The sequence below is a fragment of the Pongo pygmaeus genome, chromosome 16 (assembly GCF_028885625.2).
Source record: "Pongo pygmaeus isolate AG05252 chromosome 16, NHGRI_mPonPyg2-v2.0_pri, whole genome shotgun sequence".
Taxonomy (NCBI): Eukaryota; Metazoa; Chordata; class Mammalia; order Primates; family Hominidae; genus Pongo; species Pongo pygmaeus.
In genome coordinates, this window is record NC_072389.2 from 84541366 (window position 1) to 84563016 (window position 21651).

A 21651-nucleotide genomic window follows, 5' to 3' on the forward strand; every position below is an offset into this window, starting at 1 on the left:
CCATCTCAAAAAAAATAGAATAGGTAAAACTTATTTGATAATTGATTAGTCAGTATAATGGTTTTTTAAAAATTAATTAATTAATTAATTAAAGAAAGGACTTCACTCTGTCACCCAGGCTGGAGTGCAGTGGCATGATCACGGCTCACTGCAGCCTAGACTTCCTGGGCTCCAGTGATCCTCTCACCTCAGCCTCCTGAGTAGCTGGAACTGCAGGCACATGCCACCATGCCTGGCTAATTTTTGTATTTCTGTTAGAGCCGGGGTTTTGCTATGTTTCCCAAGCTGGTGTCAAACTCCTGATCTCAAGCCATCCACCTGCCTCAGCCTCCTAAAGTGCTAGGATTACAGGCGTGAGCCACTGCATCTAAGCCAGGATGGTGGGTATCAAGCAGGGAGGGAGATACTGACTGGCAAGGGCATTGGGGAACTTTCTGGGGGCACCGGGAGTGTTCTATATCTTTACCTGGATCTTGGTTACATGGTTATATACATGATGTAAAAACTCATTGAGATGTACACTGAAGAGGTGTGCACTTTACTCCACGTAAATTCTTCCTCAATGAGAACACATATACAATTAGAAAGTAAAAATAAAGGCCAGGTACGGTGGCTCACGCCTGTAGTCCCAGCATTTTGGGAGACTGAGGTGAGCAGATTGTTTGAGTCCAGGAGTCTGAGACCAACCTGGGCAACATGGCAAAACCCCATCGCTACAAAAAAATTAGGGTATGGTGGTGGAGCATCTGTAGTTCAAGCTACTTGGGAAACCGAGGTGGGAGAATCGCTTGAGCTGGGAGGTGGAAGTTGCAGTGAGCCAAGATTGTGCCACTGCACTCCAGCCTGGGCAACAGAGCAGGACCCTGTCTCAAAAAAATTAGTAAAAATAAAAATATAACCTCAATTAACCAATACTAACTGGAGATCACCTGGCCCCATGCCCTTTTCCAGCCTACATCCTAATCTAGTCTATTGGCATCAGGTGTTTTCATGGTCCAGCCTGGTGGCTAGCTTCAGGGTACCACATACCAAACTTTACCATCCCATTTTACAGAAGAGAAAACAGGCTCAGAGAGGTGAGGTAACATACCCAAGGACATATAACTGGTCTTAACACAGGCCACTGACTCCAGAGTGTAATTTCTTAACCCCTACCCTATGCCTTGCCCCACGAGGAACCCATAAATGTTTGTTGAATGAATGAATGACCAATGTAATAAAAGCCGTATCCTTACCTCTTTGGCTTCATTTTGTGCTTTCATATTTTCAGCAATATACTTGACACTTTGGATGGCTTCTTTGATTTCTGGTGACAAAGCAGAGAGGGACAGCACAGCATCAACAGATTCAGAACTAGAGCTTCTCGTGAGGTTAGCACTGAAATTGGAGATTTTTATCCTGCGGTGGTGGCAGTAACCACACATCCCGTCCTGGCAGGGGTAGCCCTCCTTGCAGCCTTTGGACTCTGTGCGGCTGAAGCAATTCAGATTTGAGAGCTCGGCACCGTAGAGGGGCCTCGGCTTCTGAGCGTTGCCCTCGTTGCTTGTTGGCCTGGTCATGAACATGACCCTGGGGAGCAGGTTCAAGAATACGGTCTTTACCCATGAGGGCATTGTGTGTGTCGTCGGGGTTCTGTAGTGCACGTTGAGCACGAAGACGGTGATGACGATGGACAATGTTACGAAAATCATGGTGAACAGGAGGTACTCTCCGATCAGGGGGATGACCAGCGAGGTGGAAGGGATGGTCTCAGTGATCACCAGGAGAAACACTGTCAGGGAGAGGAGGACAGAAATGCACAGGGTCACCTTCTCGCCGCAGTCAGAGGGCAGGTAGAAGACGAGCACAGTGAGGAAGGAGATGAGCAGGCAGGGGATGATGAGGTTGATGGTGTAGAACAAGGGCAGGCGCCGGATGTATAGCGAGTATGTGATGTCGGGGTAGATCTCCTCGCAGCAGTTGTACTTGATGTCGTGTTTGTAGCCTGGGGCTTTGATGATGGCCCACTCGCCGCTCTCCCAATAGTCCTTGAGGTTCATGGAAGAGCCGATCAGGACCAGATCGATTTTCGCCTTATCGTAGGACCAGGAACCGAACTTCATGGTACAGTTTTGGTAATCAAACGGGAAGTAGGTCACGTCGATTTTGCAGGAGCTCTTAAAGATGGCCGGAGGTATCCAAGTCACCTCCCCAGTGTACTTGAGTAAGGCTTTGGTCTTGTCGTCCACCTGGAAATCCCCAACAGCACTGCAAAGACAAAGGGGGGCACAGTGACACACGGTCATTAACACTTCGTCATATCGTGGTCATCTCGACCGGCTTCTCATGGTAAGTAGTGATTTGGAAGGCAGCGGAAGATGAGAGCTGAAAGTGCCATAAAAGGTCACCCGATTCCTGGCCCCATTTACCAACTGGGATACTGAGGCCCAAGCTCCCTCCCCAACAACAATCTGAGATATTGATCATCCCCCCCTCCCCCAGGGCAGGCCACCAGTTCATCCCACAATACAGGTCCCAAACTGATAGACTCCCAAATGCCCGAAGAGGATTGTTCCCCCTTTAATTAAAGAAATGCCAGGAAGGTCATCCTCCTGGAGCCAGGTGCTGAAGCAGCCTTTGGGATTATTTGCCACCCAGGGTCCCTAAGGCTTGGCCCTCTCCTCATTCAGTCTGCACCGGGCGCCTAACGTGTGTGTGAAACCAGAGTGTGGAGCTGGAAGGGACTGCACAGACCACCCAGGGGAGTCCACCCCCATTAAACGGAACCTTGTCAGATGGATTTATTTCCAAACCCTATCTCTGGATCCTGATTCGACCATTCCCTGTACCCTCCCCACCCCCATTCTTCCCAGTACTATTTTACAATAATCATGTTTTTGCTTCCTTGTCTTTTGAATTCAGCATAACAGGTCTCTTCACTTTGTGTCCCTATCTATCCCCATTTTCTCCCCATGTTTCTTCTCCCTTCCTTTTCACTATGTGCATCCTGACTTTATTTTCACACAGAAATAGACATTTTTCTTTTTTTTTTTTGAGACAGAGTCTCACTCTGTTGCCCAGGCTAGAATGCAGTAGCTCACTACAATCTCTGTCTCCCGGGGTTCAAGCAAGTCTCCTGCCTCAGCCTCCTGAGTAGCTGGAATTATAGGCATGTGCCAAAATGCTCAGCTACTTTTTGTATTTTTAGTAGGGATGGAGTTTTGCCATGTTGGCTGGGCTGGTCTCGAACTCCTGACCTCAAGTGATCTGCCCACCTCGGCCTCCCAAAGTGCTGAGATTACAGGCTTGAGCCACTGCCCGGCCTTAGAAATGTACATTTTTCTAGGAATAGTCTTGTCGGTTTGTTCGACAGAAAATCAGCTGATGAGCCCTGTTGAGTCTTGCATTGGGCATTCCATCCGCGATGGCCAGATGAGGCCATCTGAGAGCAAGGCCGGTTGCTTCCACAACAATGGCCCTGCCCAGGAAGGTTCTTAAACATTCCTCAGATCAGCCCTGTTAAGTTTCTTAGCCTTGTGAAGGCATTTACATCCTTCAAAGGGAGCAACCGCCATACTCCTTTGCCTTGTAAACAATGACAAAGCCTAAACATTTAGGGATATCCTTGTGCTGCTGTAATTGGATGGGAACCTGTGAAAACAGAAGGGGAATGTTGTGGTGCGTGTCCTTCTTCCTTGCTAGTCTCTCCTGGGTCTCGGTTGAGCAGGATGATCATTACCCATGAAGGCTCAACGCCAAAGCCACTACCTATCTTTCCTCTGGTTGGCTGGTTTGCCCCGATGGTGCCCTGCTGAGTTTATACATCCTTAGCCCCAATTTCACTCCCACCATGCCTTTATTCCCTACGAGTATTCCTGCTCCTGGCTCCAGGAAAAAGGGAGAGGTAGGAGGGTGGGGTGGGGGTGAATATCCACACAATCCCCAAGTGGACTCAGCCCATGTTCTGCACTGAGGGGCCCTGGAGAGGGCTGGGCTAAGCAGAAGGTTGAAAAGACCCTCGGGAAGGCAGAGGCCTCCTGAACCAATTCTGTACAGCATCCTGGATCAACAAAATGTCAGAGCGGCAAGGGAGCTTCAGAGCCCAGGGACTGGTCCAGGGGTTGGCAAGCTGCAGTCCTCTTTCTGTAAATAACATCTGGGGGGAATAGTGCCACTGCCTTTTGTTGTCTATTATCTATAGCTACTTTTGAGCTCCAAGGGCAGAGATGAATAGCTGTGACTGTCACTGTATGACCCACAACGCCTAAAATATTTATTCTCCGGCCCTTTAGAGAAAACATTTGCTAGCCCCTGCTCTAGTCCAATGCCTTCATTTTGCCAAAGAGAAAACTGACGGTCAAAGGGCAGGAACGACTTGCTCGAAACTCCACAGAGTTTATGGCAGAACCTTGGCCATTCAGAACTTGAGTCCCCAAGTGAGGAGACACAGAAATGTGTGCACGTGCCCAAAGAACATATACTAGAGGTTAGCTGAGCTTGGCTGATGGCTCATTTCTGGGGATCCTGGTCACTGTGGCTGCTGCCCACAGCACCCCTGGGGTGTGTCCACCAGATCAGAAGGCCTGTGTGCTGCCTGGGGCAGTGTCAACAGTCATATCTCTGCTAGCAGAAGACAGAACATGCAGACCCAGCTAGAGCCTGGGGTCTGGCACAGCACCAGCCTCATAAAGGGCACTCAGTAAATATTTGTTGACCTAACAAATGACCAGAAAATAAATGAAAGCTGGTTGCAGTGGCTCACGCCTGTAATACTAATACTTTGGGAGGCTGAGGCAGGCGGATCACCTGAGGTCAGGAGTTTGACACCAGCCTGGTCAACATGATGAAACCCTGTCTCTACTAAAAATACAAAAATTAGCCGGGTGTGGTGGTGCACACCTGTAATCCCAGCTACTCGGGAGGCTGAGGCAGGAGAATTGCTTGAACCCAGGAGGTGGAAGCTGCATTGAGCTGAGATGGCACCACTGCACTCCAGCCTGGGTGACACAGTGAGATTCTGTCTCAATCAATCAATCAATATCACACCCAGAGATAGCTGGCAGCAAGGGACAGCATTGGTGGGAAGGGTCTGAGCAACGTACTGCCAAACCATGTGAGGTAATTAAAAAAAGAAAAGGTAGTACGGGTGCAAATGATCAGCCAAGGTAGCACTATCATACAGGGGGCATTTAAGAACAGAAGTGGGGTGGGGTGGTGAGGGCTATGAGAAAGATCATGATGGCATGGGTTTTTAAAATCTCTCCAAATTTCTTCAGAAAAATAGGGTAACTAGGATGACAGCAAAATAACAAATCTCCTGATCACATCATCAACAAAGTTAGGTTACACAGCACCTCAGGATATGAGAGTGTGCGGTCAAGACCACCACCACCAGCAGGACCTGTGGGACCCACATGCGATTAGCTGCGGGGTGGAGGCAGCTGGGGGAAAAGAAAGAAGGGTTCTCATGTCCTAAGATCCTAAGAGTGCCAGAAACAGGAATCTCCAAGAAGTGGCTGCCCCTCAAAAGACGACCCCACTCTGCACTGAATCCTCAGCAAGGGGAACAATGGAACAGAGAGGGCTCCACAGGTTCCGACTTGTGGGCAAGAACAAAAAAAAAAACCCCGCGGGAATCCACTCAGGGTCTGCAGGGGTCAGTCAGGGCTGGCGTGGGCTTCTGAGGATGTCAGAAATGCCTCCCAAAACCTCCCTTTCAGAAGGACAGAGACCCACTCAGAGAAAAAGCTGCTTATAGTAGTATCCAAACTCAATGGGGTAAGAAGTGGGGATGAGAAGAGAAGGTTCAGAAACTGAAGTCAGCATCCAGAGGCAGCAGCTCGTGGAGGTGCCATGACTGTGCATCATGTCATGACTGAGGTGTCATGACTGTGGAGACTGGGGAGGTGGCCATGCATTGAGACAAATGTCACCTCAAGGTAACTACCCGTCTTCTCCTATTCCCTCCAAGAATTTGCCCTAAAAGTACAGCAAGGTCATCTATTTAAACAAGAGCAATGAAGCTTTATGAAAACATATTGTAAGAAAAGCACAAACTGGGTACAACAGCTCATTTGGGAGGCTGAGGCAGGTGGATCACCTGAAGTCAGGAGTTCGAGACCAGCCTGGCCAACATGGTGAAACCCCGTCTCTACTAGAAATACAAAAAAAAATTTAGCTAGGCGTGGTGGCAGGCGCCTGTAGTCCCAGCTACTTGGGAGGCTGAGGCAGAAAAATCGCTTGAATCCGAGAGGCAGAGGTTGCAGTGAGCCAAGATCTTGCCATTGCACTCCACCCTAGGTAACGAGCAAAAAAACTATGTCTCAAAAAAAAAAAAAAAAAAAAAAGAAAAATACAAACACAAGTAACTGAATTAACACACACGCAGATAACGGCAACCACAAAAATAGAGCCACCAAGCAGATGAAGCTGACGATAATCTGATATTACAAATTAAGTGAAAAGAAACTAAGAAATTTTTAGAAACTGAAAGAACAGAAATCAGAAAAGATAAGGGATAATTTGGTTAAACGAAAGAATGTATAAAGAACTAGCAGAATTTAGGAAAGAATTAGGAAAAAGGAAAAAATCATTTTAGAAATAAAACCAGAAGAGGCCAGGCGTGGTGGCTCAGGCCTGTAATCCCAGCACTTTGGGAGGCCGAGGTGGGTGGATGACAAGGTCAGGAGATCGAGACCATCCTGGCTAACACAGTGAAACCCCATCTCTACTAAAAAAAAACACAAAAAAATTAGCCAGATGTGGTGGTGGGCGCCTGTAGTCCCAGCTACTTGGGAAGCTGAGGCAGGGGAATGGTGTGAACCTGGGAGGCAGAGCTTGTAGTGCGCTGAGATCACGCCACTGCGAGAGTCCGTCTCAAAACAAAAACAAAAACAAAACAAAACCAAAAAAAAAAACATATAAAAAAGAAAGAAAGCCAGAAGAAACATAAGAACAAGCAGTCTGGGTGTGATGGCTCACACCTGTAATCCCAGCACTTTGGAAGGCTGAGGCAGGCAGATCATTTGAAGTCAGGAGTTTGAGACCAGCCTGGCCAACATTGTGAAACCCCATCTCTACTAAAAATACAAAAAATTAGCTGGGCATGGTGGCACACACCTGTAATCCCAGCTACTCAGGAGGCTGAGGTGGGAGAATAGCTGGAACCCAGGAGGCAGAGATGGCAGTGAGCCAAGGCACTCCAGCCTGGCTGACACAGCAAGACTCTGTCTAAAAAAAAAAAAAAAAAAAAAAAAAAAAAAGTTTTCATGGAAGGTAAAGAGGAGCCAAGAATTTTACACCCAGCCAAGCTACCTAAAAGTATTTTCTAAAAAGGTTACAGTGAATTATGAACTTGCCAGAACACAGAGTATACAGTGTCCATGAACACTTTGAGGATTCTATCAGCAAATGAACTTTAGAAAACAAAATATCAGAGGAGAAAGGCTGGGCATGGTGGCTCACGCCTGTAATCCCAGCACTTTGGGAGGCTGAGGGGGGTGGATCACAAAGTCAGGAGATTGAGACCATCCTGGCTAACACAGTGAAACCCCGTCGCTACTAAAAAAATACAAAAAAATTTGGGTGGAGCCAAGATGGCCGAATAGGAAGAGCTCCGGTCTACAGCTCCCAGCGTTGAGCGAGGCAGAAGACAGGTGATTTCTGCATTTGCATCTGAGGTACTGGGTTCATCTCACTAGGGAGTGCCAGACAGTGGGTGCAGGACAGTGGGTGCAGCGCACCGTGCGTGAGCTGAAGCAGAGCGAGGCATTGCCTCACTTGGGAAGCCCAAGGGGTCAGGGAGTTCCCTTTCCTAGTCAAAGAAAGGGGTGACAGACGGCACCTGGAAAATCGGGTCACTCCCACCCTAATAGGGCGCTTTTCCAACGGGCTTAAAAAATGGCACACCAGGAGATTATATCCTGCACCTTGCTCGGAGGGTCCTATGCCCACGGAGTCTCGCTGATTGCTAGCACAGCAGTCTGAGATCAAACTGCAAGGCGGCAGCGAGGCTGGGGGAGGGGTGCCTGCCATTGCCCAGGCTTGATTAGGTAAACAAAGCAGCCAGGAAGCTCGAACTGGGTGGAGCCCAACACAGCTCAAGGAGGCCTGCCTGCCTGCCTCTCTAGGCTCCACCTTTGGGGGCAGGGCACAGACAAACAAAAAGACAGCAGTAACCTCTGCAGACTTAAATGTCCCTGTCTGACAGCTTTGAAGAGAGCAGTGGTTCTCCCAGCACGCAGCTGGAGATCTGAGAACAGGCAGACTGCCTCCTCAAGTGGGTCCCTGACCCCCGAGCAGCCTAACTGGGAGGCATCCCCCAGTAGGGGCAGACTGACACCTCACACGGCCGGGTACTCCTCTGAGACAAAACTTCCAGAGGAACGATCAGGCAGCAGCATTTGCGGTTCACCAAGATCCGCTGTTCTACAGCCACCGCTGTTCCACAGCCACCGCTGCTGACACCCAGGCAAACGGGGTCTGGAGTGGACCTCTAGCAAACTCCAACAGACCTGCAGCTGAGGGTCCTGTCTGTTAGAAGGAAAACTAACAAACAGAAAGGACATCCACACCAAAAACCCATCTGTACGTCACCATCATCAAAGACCAAAAGGAGTTAAAACCACAAAGATGGGGAAAAAAACACAGCAGAAAAACTGGAAACTCTAAAAAGCAGAGCGCCTCTCCTCCTCCAAAGGAATGCAGCTCCTCACCAGCAATGGAACAAAGCTGGACGGAGAATGACTTTGACGAGTTCAGAGAAGAAGGCTCCAGAGGATCAAACTACTCCGAGCTACAGGAGGAAATTCAAACCAATGGCAAAGAAGTTAAAAACTGTGAAAAAAAATTAGATAAATGGATAACTAGAATAACCAACGCAGAGAAGTCCTTCAAGGAGCTGATGGAGCTGAAAGCCAAGGCTCAAAAACTATGTGAAGAATGCAGAAGCCTCAGGAGCCAATGCGATCAACTGGAAGAAAGGGTATCAGTGATGGAAGACGAAATGAATAAAATGAAGCGAGAAGGGAAGTTTAGAGAAAAAAGAATAAAAAGAAACGAACAAAGCCTCCAAGAAATATGGGACTATGTGAAAAGACCAAATCTGCATCTGATTGGTGTACCTGAAATTGACGAGGAGAATGGAACCAAGTTGGAAAACACTCTGCAGGATATTATCCAGGAGAACTTCCCCAATCTAGCAAGGCAGGCCAACATTCAGATTCAGGAAATACAGAGAACTCCACAAAGATACTCCTTGAGAAGAGCAACTCCAAGACACATAATTGTCAGATTCACCAAAGTGGAAATGAAGGAAAAGATGTTAAGGGCAGCCAGAGAGAAAGGTCAGGTTACCCACAAAGGGAAGCCCATCAGACTAACAGTGCATCTCTCGGCAGAAACTCTACAAGCCAGAAGAGAGTGAGGGCCAATATTCAACATTCTTAAAGAAAAGAATTTTCAACCCAGAATTTCATATCCAGCCAAACTAAGCTTCATAAGTGAAGGAGAAATAAAATACTTTACAGACAAGCAAATGCTGAGAGATTTTATCACCACCAGGCCTGCCCTAAAAGAGCTCCTGAAGGAAGCACTAAACATGGAAAGGAATAACCAGTACCAGCCACTGCAAAAACATGCCAAAATGTAAAGACCATCAAGGCTAGGAAGAAACTGCATCAACTAACGAGCAAAATAACCAGCTAACATCATAATGACAGGACCAAATTCACACATAACAATATTAACTTTAAATGTAAATGGGCTAAATGCTCCAATTAAAAGACACAGACTGGCAAATTGGATAAACAGTCAAGACCCATCAGTGTGCTGTATTCAGGAAACCCATCTCACGTGCAGAGACACACATAGGCTCAAAATAAAGGGATGGAGGAAGATCTACCAAGCAAATGGAAAAGAAAAAAAGGCAGGGGTTGCAATCCTAGTCTCTGATAAAACACTTTAAACCAACAAAGATCAAAAGAGACAAAGAAGGCCATTACATAATGATAAAGGGATCAATTTAACAAGAAGAGCTAACTATCCTAAATATATATGCACCCAATATAGGAGCACCCAGATTCATAAAGCAAGTCCTTAGAGACCTACAAAGAGACTTAGACTCCCACACAATAATAATGGGAGACTTTAACACCCCACTGTCAACATTAGACAGATCAACGAGACAGAAAGTTAACAAGAATACCCAGGAATTAAACTCAGCTCTGCACCAAGCGGACCTAATAGACATCTACAGAACTCTCCACCCCAAATCAACAGAACATACATTTTTTTCAGCACCACACCACACCTATTCCAAAATTGACCACATAGTTGGAAGTAAAGCACTCCTCAGCAAATGTAAAAGAACAGAAATTGTAACAAACTGTCTCTCAGACCACAGTGTGATCAAACTAGAACTCAGCATTAAGAAACTCACTCAAAACCGCTCAACTACAGGGAAACTGAACAACCTGCTCCTGAATGACTACTGGGTACCTAACGAAATGAAGGCAGAAATAAAGATGTTCTTTGAAACCAATGAGAACAAAGACACAACATACCAGAATCTCTGGGACACATTCAAAGCAGTGTGTAGTGGGAAATTTATAGCGCTAAATGCCCACAAGAGAAAGCAGGAAAGATCCAAAATTGACACCCTAACATCGCAATTAAAAGAACTAGAAAAGCAAGAGCAAACACATTCAAAAGCTAGCAGAAGGCAAGAAATAACTAAAATCAGAGCCGAACTGAAGGAAATAGAGACACAAAAAACCCTTCAAAAAAGTAATGAATCCAGGAGCTGTTTTGAAAAGATCAACAAAATTGAGACTGCTAGCAAGACTAATAAAGAAGAAAAGAGAGAAGAATCAAATAGATGCAATAAAAAATGATAAAGGGGATATCACCACCAATCCCACAGAAATACAAACTACCATCAGAGAATACTACAAACATCTCTACGCAAATAAACTAGAAAATCTAGAAGAAATGGATAAATTTGTTGACACAGACACCCTCCCAAGACTAAACCAGGAAGAAGCTGAATCTCTGAATAGACCAGTAACAGGCTCTGAAATTGTGGCAATAATCAATAGCTTACCAACCAAAAAAAGTCCAGGACCAGATGGATTCACAGCCAAATTCGACCAGAGGTACAAGGAGGAGCTGGTACCATTCCTTCTGAACTATTCCAATCAATAGAAAAAGAGGGAATCCTCCCTAACTCATTTTATGAGGCCAGCATCATCCTGATACCAAAGCCTGGCAGAGACACAACCAAAAAAGAGAATTTTAGACCAATATCCTTGATGAACATTGATGCAAAAATCCTCAATAAAATACTGGCAAACCGAATCCAGCAGCACATCAAAAAGCTTACCCACCATGATCAAGTGGGCTTCATCCCTGGGATACAAGGCTGGTTCAACATACGCAAATCAATAAATGTAATCCAGCATATAAACAGAACCAAAGACAAAAACCACATGATTATCTCAATAGATGCAGAAAAGGCCTTTGACAGAATTCAACAACACTTCATGCTAAAAACTCTCAATAAATTAGGTATTGATGGGACGTATCTCAAAATAATAAGAGCTATCTATGACAAACCCACAGCCAATATCATACTGAATGGGCAAAAACTGGAAGCATTCCCTTTGAAAACTGGTAGAAGACAGGGATGCCCTCTCTCACCACTCCTATTTAACATAGTGTTGGAAGTTCTGGCCAGGGCAATTAGGCAGGAGAAGGAAATAAAGGGTATTCAATTAGGAAAAGAGAAAGTCAAATTGTCCCTGTTTGCAGATGACATGATTGTATATCTAGAAAACTCCATTGTCTCAGCCGAAAATCTCCTTAAGCTGATAAGCAACTTCAGCACAGTCTCAGGATACAAAATCAATGTACAAAAACCACAAGCATTCTTGCACACCAATAACAGACAAACAGAGAGCCAAATCATGAGTGAACTCCCATTCACAATTGCTTCAAAGAGAATAAAATACCTAGGAATCCAACTTACAAGGGACACAAAGGACCTCTTCAAGGAGAACTACAAACCACTGCTCAATGAAATAAAAGAAGATACAAACAAATGAAAGAACATTCCATGCTCATGGGTAGGAAAAATCAATACCGTGAAAATGACCATACTGCCCAAGGTAATTTATAGATTCAATGCCATCCCCATCAAGCTACCAATGACTTTCTTCACAGAATTGGAAAAAACGACTTTAAAGTTCATATGGAACCAAAAAAGAGCCCGCATCGCCAAGTCAACCCTAAGCCAAAAGAACAAAGCTGGAGGCATCAAGCTACCTGACTTCAAACTATACTACAAGGCTACAGTAACCAAAACAGCATGGTACTGGTACCAAAACAGAGATACAGATCAATGGAACAGAACAGAGCCCTCAGAAATAATGCTGCATATCTACAACCATCTGATCTTTGACAAACCTGAGAAAAACAAGCAATGGGGAAAGGATTCCCTATTTAATAAATGGTGCTGGGAAAACTGGCTAGCCATATGTAGAAAGCTGAAACTGGATCCCTTCCTTACACCTTATACAAAAATTAATTCAAGATGGATTAAAGACTTACATGTTAGACCTAAAACCATAAAAACCCTAGAAGAAAACCTAGGCAACACCATTCAGGACATAGGCATGGGCAAGGACTTCATGTCTAAAACACCAAAAGCAATGGCAACGAAAGCCAAAATTGACAAATGGGATCTAATTAAACTAAAGAGCTTCTGCACAGCAAAAGAAACTACCATTAGAGTGAAATGGCAGCCTACAAAATGGGAGAAAATTTTCACAACCTACTCATCTGACAAAGGGCTAATATCCAGAATCTACAATGAACTCAAACAAATTTACAATAAAAAAACAAACAACCCCATCAAAAAGTGGGCAAAGGATATGAACAGACACTTCTCAAAAGAAGACATTTATGCAGCCAAAAAACACATGAAAAAATGCTCATCATCGCTGGCCATCAGAGAAATGCAAATCAAAACCACAATGAGATACCATCTCACACCAGTTAGAATGGCAATCATTAAAAAGTCAGGAAACAGGTGCTGGAGAGGATGTGGAGAAATAGGAACACTTTTACACTGTTTGTGGGACTGTCAACTAGTTCAACCATTGTGGAAGTCAGTGTGGCGATTCCTCAGGGACCTAGAACTAGAAATACCATTTGACCCAGCCATCCCATTACTGGGTATATACCCAAAGGATTATAAATCATGCTGCTATAAAGACACATGCACACGTATGTTTATTGCGGCACTATTCACAATAGCAAAGACTTGGAACCAACCCAAATGTCCAACAACGATAGACCGGATTAAGAAAATGTGGCACATATACACCATGGAATACTATGCATAAAAAATGAGTTCATGTCCTTTGTAGGGACATGGATGAAACTGGAAACCATCATTCTCAGCAAACTATCACAAGGACAAAAAACCAAACACCGCATGTTCTCACTTGTAGGTGGGAATTGAACAATGAGAACACATAGACACAGGAAGGGGAACATCACACTCCGGGGACTGTTGTGGGGTGGGGGGAGGGGGGAGGGATAGCATTAGGAGATACACCTAATGCTAAATGACGAGTTAATGGGTGCAGCGCACCAACCTGGCACATGTATACATATGTAACAAACCTGCACATTGTGCACATGTACCCTAAAACTTAAAGTATAATAATAATAAAATTTAAAAAATAAAATAAACTGTAAAGCAGTGGCAAACAAAACAAAACAAACAAACAAAAACAAAAAAATTAACCGGGCGTGGTGGCGGGCACCTGTAGTCCGAGCTACTCGGGAGGCTGAGGCAGGAGAATGGCGTGAACCAGGGAGGTGGAGCTTGCAGTGAGCCCAGATCACGCCACTGCACTCCAGCCTGGGCGACAGAGTGAGACTCCATCTCGGGGGGGGGGGGCGGGGGGGAAAGAAGAGAAATCCTTAACAGAGGGTCAATCCTGAGCAACTGAAGTTCTAACTAGGAGAAGAGAGAGAAAATGAGTTGGATGATTTTCTCTAAATGTTATTTTCAGCTTCAGATTTCAAAGAAATTCCTTATGATATTTGCTCCTCTCCACAGCCAATTTGAAACATTTTGCTACACCTCTCATTATTGCTAAAATCATAAAACCTGTAGTACTCCAGCTGTTCACTCAAGATTGCCAGCAAGAAAATGGCTATAAAACCCAAAACATAAAGATTAAACCTTTTGCTCATTTTCTTAATTCTAGCTTAGCAAAAATTCTCTACACCCTGCCCAGTTCCCTTAAGAGCGTTTGAACCATGTGATTCCTACAACAATTCAGCGAAAGAAGAAAAAAATCTGCGAGCCCGTTAAGTTTATATTGTGTCCCAGTTCTTTGATGACCAGTTTACAAATACAAATTACATACAAGAAACATTTATAAGTGCTGTTTCCTTGGGAAAATAGTAAATAAAACATGGACTGTCTTTGGAGTGAGTAAAGACCCACTTTTGTTTCTGCCAGAGACCAGATAGTGGGATTCAGTATAAAACATAGCTTCTCTAGTCCTGACACTAACTGTAAAATCAACACTACTACTAAGAAAACATTATTTTGTACTAATATGGCATAAAAACCTGGAAGTATTCTTAGCATTAAAATCAGAATAGACTAATTCTACGTCAAGTGTTTTGCTGAAAATATTTAAATGTAAATGTAAAATGTTTAAATATTCAAACATTTTAATTCTAAAATGCAGGTACAAAAATGATATTCTTCAATACCTAGAGAACTAACTAGCATACTGCAAAATATCAACTAAAATTTATGTCAGTCCAATGAAAGAGCTTAAATGTGGGAAGTATCAGTTTTGTGTGGAGTTAGAGAAAAGAGAGGGGTTTTGGAGGTGCCATGATGAACAGGACCTGTCTGGCAGAGGAAGAACCTCTACAAGACAAAAGAGGAGAGGCTTCCCAAAACTGGCGGGAAGATGTGCATTCTGGATCCAGAGGAGACTGGAAGTGGCCCACTGTGAAGGACTGGCCCGAGAGCAGCTTCTTTGGATGGCAGGAGCCAGGGAAGTCTTTAAGTCCTGGACTCACCCTTCTTAACTATGACCTGGATGCAGCCACCCAGACAGGCTGGGAGCATGGGGCCCAGAAAGCTCATCCTACTCTGTACTTGGGAACCTTGCTTCACATACTTGGGGGGCTATCAATCCTTTCTCCAAGGCCCAGACCTTTTCCCAGTGGGAGGAGGCCTGCAGGGTACACCGTGTAGCAGGGTAACTGATGGCAGGTTTGCTGCTGGGAGAGTAGAGAAGAGGTTTGAGGACACAGGCAGAGACAGGCTGGGGTGCCCAGCTCAGCCCCCTGATCACAGCGTCGGCCTCCTGCATCCACTGCCCACAGCGGCCCCAAAGCCACAGTGGATGGCTGAGACCACCCCAGACCTGGCTGTGCCACACACCCACTCTGGGCCTCAGTCCTCATCTGTGAAATGTCAGGGACAGGCCAGATCAGGGATCCCCAAAGCAAGCTGGTCACACAGCCCCCAGGACAGCTTTGTGAAAACACCCATTCCTAGGCCTACCCAGACCCACTGACTCAGTGTTTCTGTGGGGCAGGACCTGGGGACAAGTATAGAGATTTTTTGGATAACGTAATACATATTAACTTTAGAAAAGACAGTGAGGAACAAAGAAGAAAATATTTTGAATTCAGGCACCTGTATTTTTTTTTTTTTTTTTGATATGGAGTCTCACTGTCACCCAGGCTGGAGTACAGTGGTGTGATCTTAGCTCACTGCAGTCTCTACCTACCAGGTTCAAGCGATTCTCCTGCCTCAGCCTCTGGAGTAGCTAGGATTACAGGCACACACCACCATGCCTGGCTAATTTTTTTGTATTTTTAGTAGAGATGGGGTTTTGGTATGTTGGCCAGGTGGGTCTCGAACTCCTAGCCTCCAATGATCCTCCTGTCTTAGCCTCCCAAACTGCTGGGATTACAGGCGTCAGCCACCATGCCTGGCCAAACACCTATATTTTTAAAAAGCTCACTGGGGCTGGGCACGGTGGCTCATGCCTGTAATCCCAGCACTTTGGGAGGCCGAGGCAGACAGATTGCTTGAGGTCAGGAGTTCAAAACCAGCCTGGCCAACATGGCAAAACCCCATCTCTACTAAAAAATACAAAATTAGCCAGGTGTGGTGGCACGTGCCTGTAATCCCAGCTACTCGGGAGGCTGAGGCAGGAGGATTTCTTGAACCCAGGAGGTGGAGGTTGCCATGAGCTGAGATCGCACCACTGCACTCCAGCCTGGGTGACAGTGAGACTCAGTCTCCCCCCGCCCTCCAAAAAAAAAAAAAAAAAAAAAAAAGCTCCTTGGTAACCGTGCCAGTCAGCAGGCTGGGAACCCTGGGACTACACAGCTCAGGCCCACCCAGCTATGATCTTCTCCAACACCCTCATTCTCTTTTAAAGAAAAGGTGAGGAGGGACTGTTTACTCCATTCCTGTCTGTTTGCACAGAGCTGCTAACAGATGCTACATTCCAGGTACCCCCGGCATCTGAGCCTTCCCCCTCCACAAACTGGGCTTGGCCCTTGGCCCATGGATCTTTCCAGCCTTATGTCCCACTGTCCAGCCAATGAGGTCACCTTGGCTGCGCATGACATACTCTCCTGCCTCCCCAGGCCCTCCTCTGCTCCATCTCCCTGTCCTGAGATCCTGCACAATCTTCAGGACTCACTTCAAATGCCAATTCTTCCCTGAAACTTTCCCGATGCCGTCCTCCACCCACCCATGCCTGCTTTGAAGCCACTCAGCACACTGCTGCTCTCTGTGGCTCTCCAACATCTCTGGTACCTGGTATGTAGTAGTTGCTGACTATGTACCTGTGGACTGAACAAATGAATGAAGCCCTCTTGGAAAAGGCCAAGGAAGGCCAGGTTTTAAGCACAGTGGGCCAAAAACCCAGAGCCCAGGTTGACAGCCCTGAGAAGGCGTGGGCCCCCCAGCACCTTACTTGTTGTACAGCACGATGTCTGGCTTCCAGATCTTCTGTGCAGGGACACGCATGAACTCCGCCCCACCGTAGTCAGAGGGGTTCCACTTCAGCTTGTAGTCATTCCAGATCTCGGGGAAGGAAGCAGGGAGGGAGAAGGAGACAGTAAAAGAATCAGCCTGGTTTTACTTCTCTTGGCACCACCCATCTTGGTGACTCCCCATCCCTGCTGCACGTGACCGAGCCACATCCATGCCATGATCACACAGTCCAACTTCTCCTGTGGGTGCAGTGAGGGAGAGAGCACACGGCTGGCTCTGCGGGCCGCCTCCTGGCACTAGGGAAGCCACTGCCCCCATAACCATGAGCAAGCCCAGCCACTTGTCAAACAAACAGGGCCTACTCGTGATTTCTCTGGTCACTTCTAGTGCCAGGTGGAGACTCCTGGACTTCTTGCACCATGTCCAGGTCCATGTGCCTGTTTACAGCCCCTGAATAGCTCTCCAGGGGTGTTTTCCAACACAGACTCTCTTTCACCCCAAGGTTAAGCAAGACTGGACTCTGAAAGGTTCTGGGGGAAGAAATCCATGACCCCTGCAGGGCCCAGGAAGTGTCTGGGTCCAGAGGCTGGGAGGTCTGAGTCCTGAGCACCAGAGAAGGGTGAGGCTGCAGCCACAGAGGGAACGCGTGCATCAAGTACTGGGTGGGGCACTGTGCCCATCTGGCTTTCCATCCTCCTGGGGATGAAGGCTGTGTGTGCTGAGTGCTCAGCTGGCCAGGCTGGCAGAAGGGTCACCCGCAGGCCAATGGGCCATTATGTCTCCTGGCAAGTCTGGACAAAGCCTCCCTGGGGAGGACATGTGGAAGGCAATTTCTTGGCCTCAATCTGAACAGGAAAATCTACTCCCACACTACCAACAACAGCAGCATCTTATTCTGACTTAAGAATGAGTTTTTGGGCTGTGCACAGTGGCTCATGCCTGTAACCCCAGCACTTTGGGAGGCTGAGGTGTGTGGATTGCTTGAGCTCAGGTGTTCGAGACCAGCCTGGGCAACATGGCGAAACCCTGTCACTATAAAAAATACAAAAATTAGCCGGACGTGGTGGTGCACGCCTGTGGTCCCAGCTACTTGGGAGGCTGAGACAGGAGAACTGCTTGAACCCTGCTGGTGGAGATCGCAGTGAGCCAAGATCGCGCCACAGCACTCCGGCCTGGGTGAAAGAGCGAGATCCCATCTGGAAAAAAAAACTGAGTTTTTAGTAAGAAGGAGTGAAAGAGGTGTCTCAAGCACCACCCCAGGGTTTAGGGGCAGGGTTTCAATCTCAGGTTCGTACTGTTCTATTGTGTGAACATGGAGAATGTCTTTCTCCAGACTGCAACCTGTCCATCTGGGACTTGAGGGGTTGGGCCCTACGGTCCTTCCAGGGGGACTGTGGGGCAGTGCATGTGACCTCAAGCCTTAGAAGAGATAGATCTGCCAGTCAGTGGACCCCAATCTGGGTTCCACAGAAGTAGATGAAGCCTGGTCTTTAGGCCCTTCTTGGTTCACCTAAAGCAAATAAAGCAGTCACCACCAGAGGGCAGCAGTGCCTAGGGTCTGGTCACTTACTTGCTTGAGCCACAGGTTGGTCTCCATGATCTGGTTTACTTCATCCTAGAAAGAGGGATTAAAGTTGACAGGAGAATTACAAAAACAAGACTCATTCTGGGAAAGGCTCCTCCAGAAGCCCCAGTCCCCATGGCCACGGCTCGTGGCTTCCAGCACTCACCACCTTCACCAGCTGAGACATGGACACCTCGAAATGGATGATGACTGGGTCGGACACGTTGGCCACAGGCCGGATGATCTCATTGTAATCTTCAAACAGCCGCTCAAATAGACGGTGCTCAGCCTCTGAGGCCCTGGCCACTGGGGGAAGCAGCCCTGTCAGTCCCTGGGGAAATTGTTACTTAACCTCCCCCACCCAGCCCACCAGAAACATCGCCCATCTACAGCGTCCCCTCCACCTGTGGGGGGATTCTGTGGAACCCTAGACTTTCAGGCTAGTCTAACCCAGTGGGTTACAAAATGGGAAACTGAGGCCCAAGAGGGGCAGGATTCTACCTGGCCACACACATTCAGTGAGAAGCACAGTGGTTGCAAGCCTGAGCTCTGGAGTTTGACAGATCTGGTGCAAATCCTGACAAATCACTTGTGAGCTGTGTGAGCTTAGGCAAGTGGCTTAACCTCTCTGAACCTGTGTCTTTACCAGTCAAAATAAGGATTATAAACGTATCCACCTCAAAGGGTTGTTGTGAAGGATGTGCACAGCTCAGTGCTGCGGTAAGAGGTCAAGAACTATTCGTAATCTTTTCCTGGGTTGTTACTGCAGGGCGGGGGTGTGGTGCAAATGCTGTCTGCCTAGGTACAGCCACTCACTGCTTCCACGATGGAAAGATGGCCAGTCCACTCCCAGGGGCAGGGCCACCCACGGTCACCCAGGCCCAGGTCTACCTCCCAGCCTCTGGGAGAACGCAGCCCACGTCTGGGCCTGTCCTGCATTCCACCCTGTAGGGGTGGCCATCAGCCCTCTTAGAAGCCAAGGCACTATGTGACTCCCGTGATCTCGTGTGACCCCCAGCTCTTGCTGATGCTGTCTTCACATCCTGATCAAAGACTCTGACCTCTGCAACCCTTGGGCAACCCTCTTTGTTCCTAAGCCACACCCCGGCACAGGTGAGGCATACCGGGTCAGCTGTCTTCTGATTCCCACGTACAGATCTGGGGGCAGCTTGGGGAGGCGAGAGGGGAATCCTCTAGGAAGTTGAATCCAACTTGCTCAGGTCTTGAAATGGAATTTTTCCTGCTCCCCCCTCTCCTTCCCCAGAATGAAAGGAGGGTCCCAGGCAGGTTGGTTGAGAGCGTATGGCGTTCTGAGTAGTGGAGGCCTCGGCACCGAGGGCAGAAAGCGCTCTGAGCTCAGCCGCACGACAGACCGCCGGCCTCGGCCCGCCGGGAATTCTCTGCAGCCTTGCCCGGTCCCCGACTCTCGCTATCCACCAGCCCTCCCAGACACCCAAGAGCCTCCCAGCGGCGGGTCAGGGCCGGCTTCCCCCAGCAGGCTCCTCTGGAGAGCGGGAGGAAGACAGGAGGCGCTCTCCCGGTGGAGGGTCCCTCAGCGACGCAGCCAGGAGCGCTAGGAGGCTACAACCGGAGGAGAGGCTGGCGCGCCAGTACCAGCCCCAGTCCTGAAGCGACTCCCCTCTTCCCCAGGTGGCCTTGGCCAAGTCTTCAGCTATCTCCGTCAAATGAGGAGGTGGGCGGGATGCAGACGGTGGAGCGGGAGGCTTGGGCGCGCCAGTTTGGGAGCTACTGCGCGGGGCAGGGCGACGGGCAGCGGGGGACGCCAATCCCCAACTCCTGCGCCCAAGACGAAGGACCCGGTCTCGACCTCCCCATTACCCGGCGCGTACCAGCGCCCGCTCAGTGACTCCCAGGTTTGGTGATGGCTAGGGGTGGGGGGTGAGCCGAAAGGGAAAAAGCCACCCCACCCAAGTCGCCGCCGGGCTGGAGCCAGTCTGCGCGGGTTCCGAGTCCCCGGCGACGGCGCCAGCCCTCTCCGCTCTCCCGAGCGATGTTCTCACCCGCAGCCCCTCTGGACCCCGCGCCCCTTCTCGGGCGCCCGTCCCTCCGGAGCCCTAACGCCCGTGCGCGTACCTGGCAGCAGAGACAGCAGCAGCAGCAGTAGCAGCCGCGGGGGCGACAGCGCCACGGGCAGCGAGAGCGGGCCAGAGCCCATGGCTGGTGGCCGGGCTGGCCGCGGACCCGGACGGTCGGGAGCAGGCGCGGCGGTCGCAGAGACGGCCTCTCCCCGCGCGGCTCCAGCGCAGACCCCAGACCTGGAGCCGTGTGGGCGGAGACGCGCGGGGCTCCTCTCCGCTTCGCCGCCGCTGGGTTTCCAGCGCCCTCGGACCCGCTGGAGGACAGGAACCACCCGGAGTGAAGCTGCGCCAGGCGCGGGCGTGCGCGGGGCGGGGCGGGGCGTACGTGCGGTAGGGGAAGGGGCTCCAGGTTCCAGTCCCCAGCGCCGGTGAGCTCCTTCTCCGCCCGGCCGGCGGCGTCCGACCAGATCTGAGCAGGTGCTGTCCCCACCACCAGGAAGGAGAGGGACCCAGTCTCTGTCCCAGGTTTCCGGGGCGTGTGCAGCTCCCGCAGGGGCTTGGGACCACCGGGCTAGGCGGGCGTCCGCCGTAGGAGAGACGCTAACACACCCTCGGAAGGACGCCTCGTGTATTTCATGCTATTAAGTAATTGTTAAATATTTTAGCCGGGAGCAGTGGCTCACGCCTGTAATCCCAGCCAGCACTTTGGGAGGCCAAGGCGGGCGGATCACGAGGTCAGGAGATCGAGACCATCGTGGCTAACACGGTGAAACCTCGTCTCTACTAAAAATACTCTACAAATTAGCCCGGCGTGGTGGCGGGCACCTGTAGTCCCAGCTACTCGGGTGGCTGAGGCAGGAGAATGGCGTGAACCCGGGAGGCAGAGCCTGCAGTGAGCCGAGATTGCGCCACTGCACTCCAGCCTGGGTGACAGAGCGAGACTCCATCTCAAAAAAAAAACAAAAAACAAAAAACAAAAACAAAAAATTTAGATATAGTACTGGTATTTTTTT

General features: G+C 48.6%; 1 protein-coding gene across 3 annotated transcripts in view; it reads right to left on the minus strand.

Moving 5' to 3' along the window:
* CHRNA3 (cholinergic receptor nicotinic alpha 3 subunit) overlaps positions 1-21425 on the minus strand; it is a 29159-nt gene extending 7734 nt beyond the window's left edge. The window contains exons 1-5 of one of the 3 annotated variants that reach the window (XM_063652814.1): positions 20694-20984; positions 18766-18905; positions 18606-18650; positions 17016-17125; positions 1236-2247 (exon numbers count right to left, since the gene is read on the minus strand). In XM_063652814.1, the coding sequence (XP_063508884.1) occupies positions 1236-2247; positions 17016-17125; positions 18606-18650; positions 18766-18905; positions 20694-20775 (1389 nt within the window). In that variant the 5' untranslated portion in view covers positions 20776-20984. Of the gene's footprint in view, positions 1-1235; positions 2248-17015; positions 17126-18605; positions 18651-18765; positions 18906-19723; positions 20277-20693 lie in introns of those variants that run through there. The other 2 variants (XM_054450881.2, XM_063652815.1) reach the window with 2 other exon arrangements.
* Between the last annotated feature and the right edge of the window lie 226 nt (positions 21426-21651).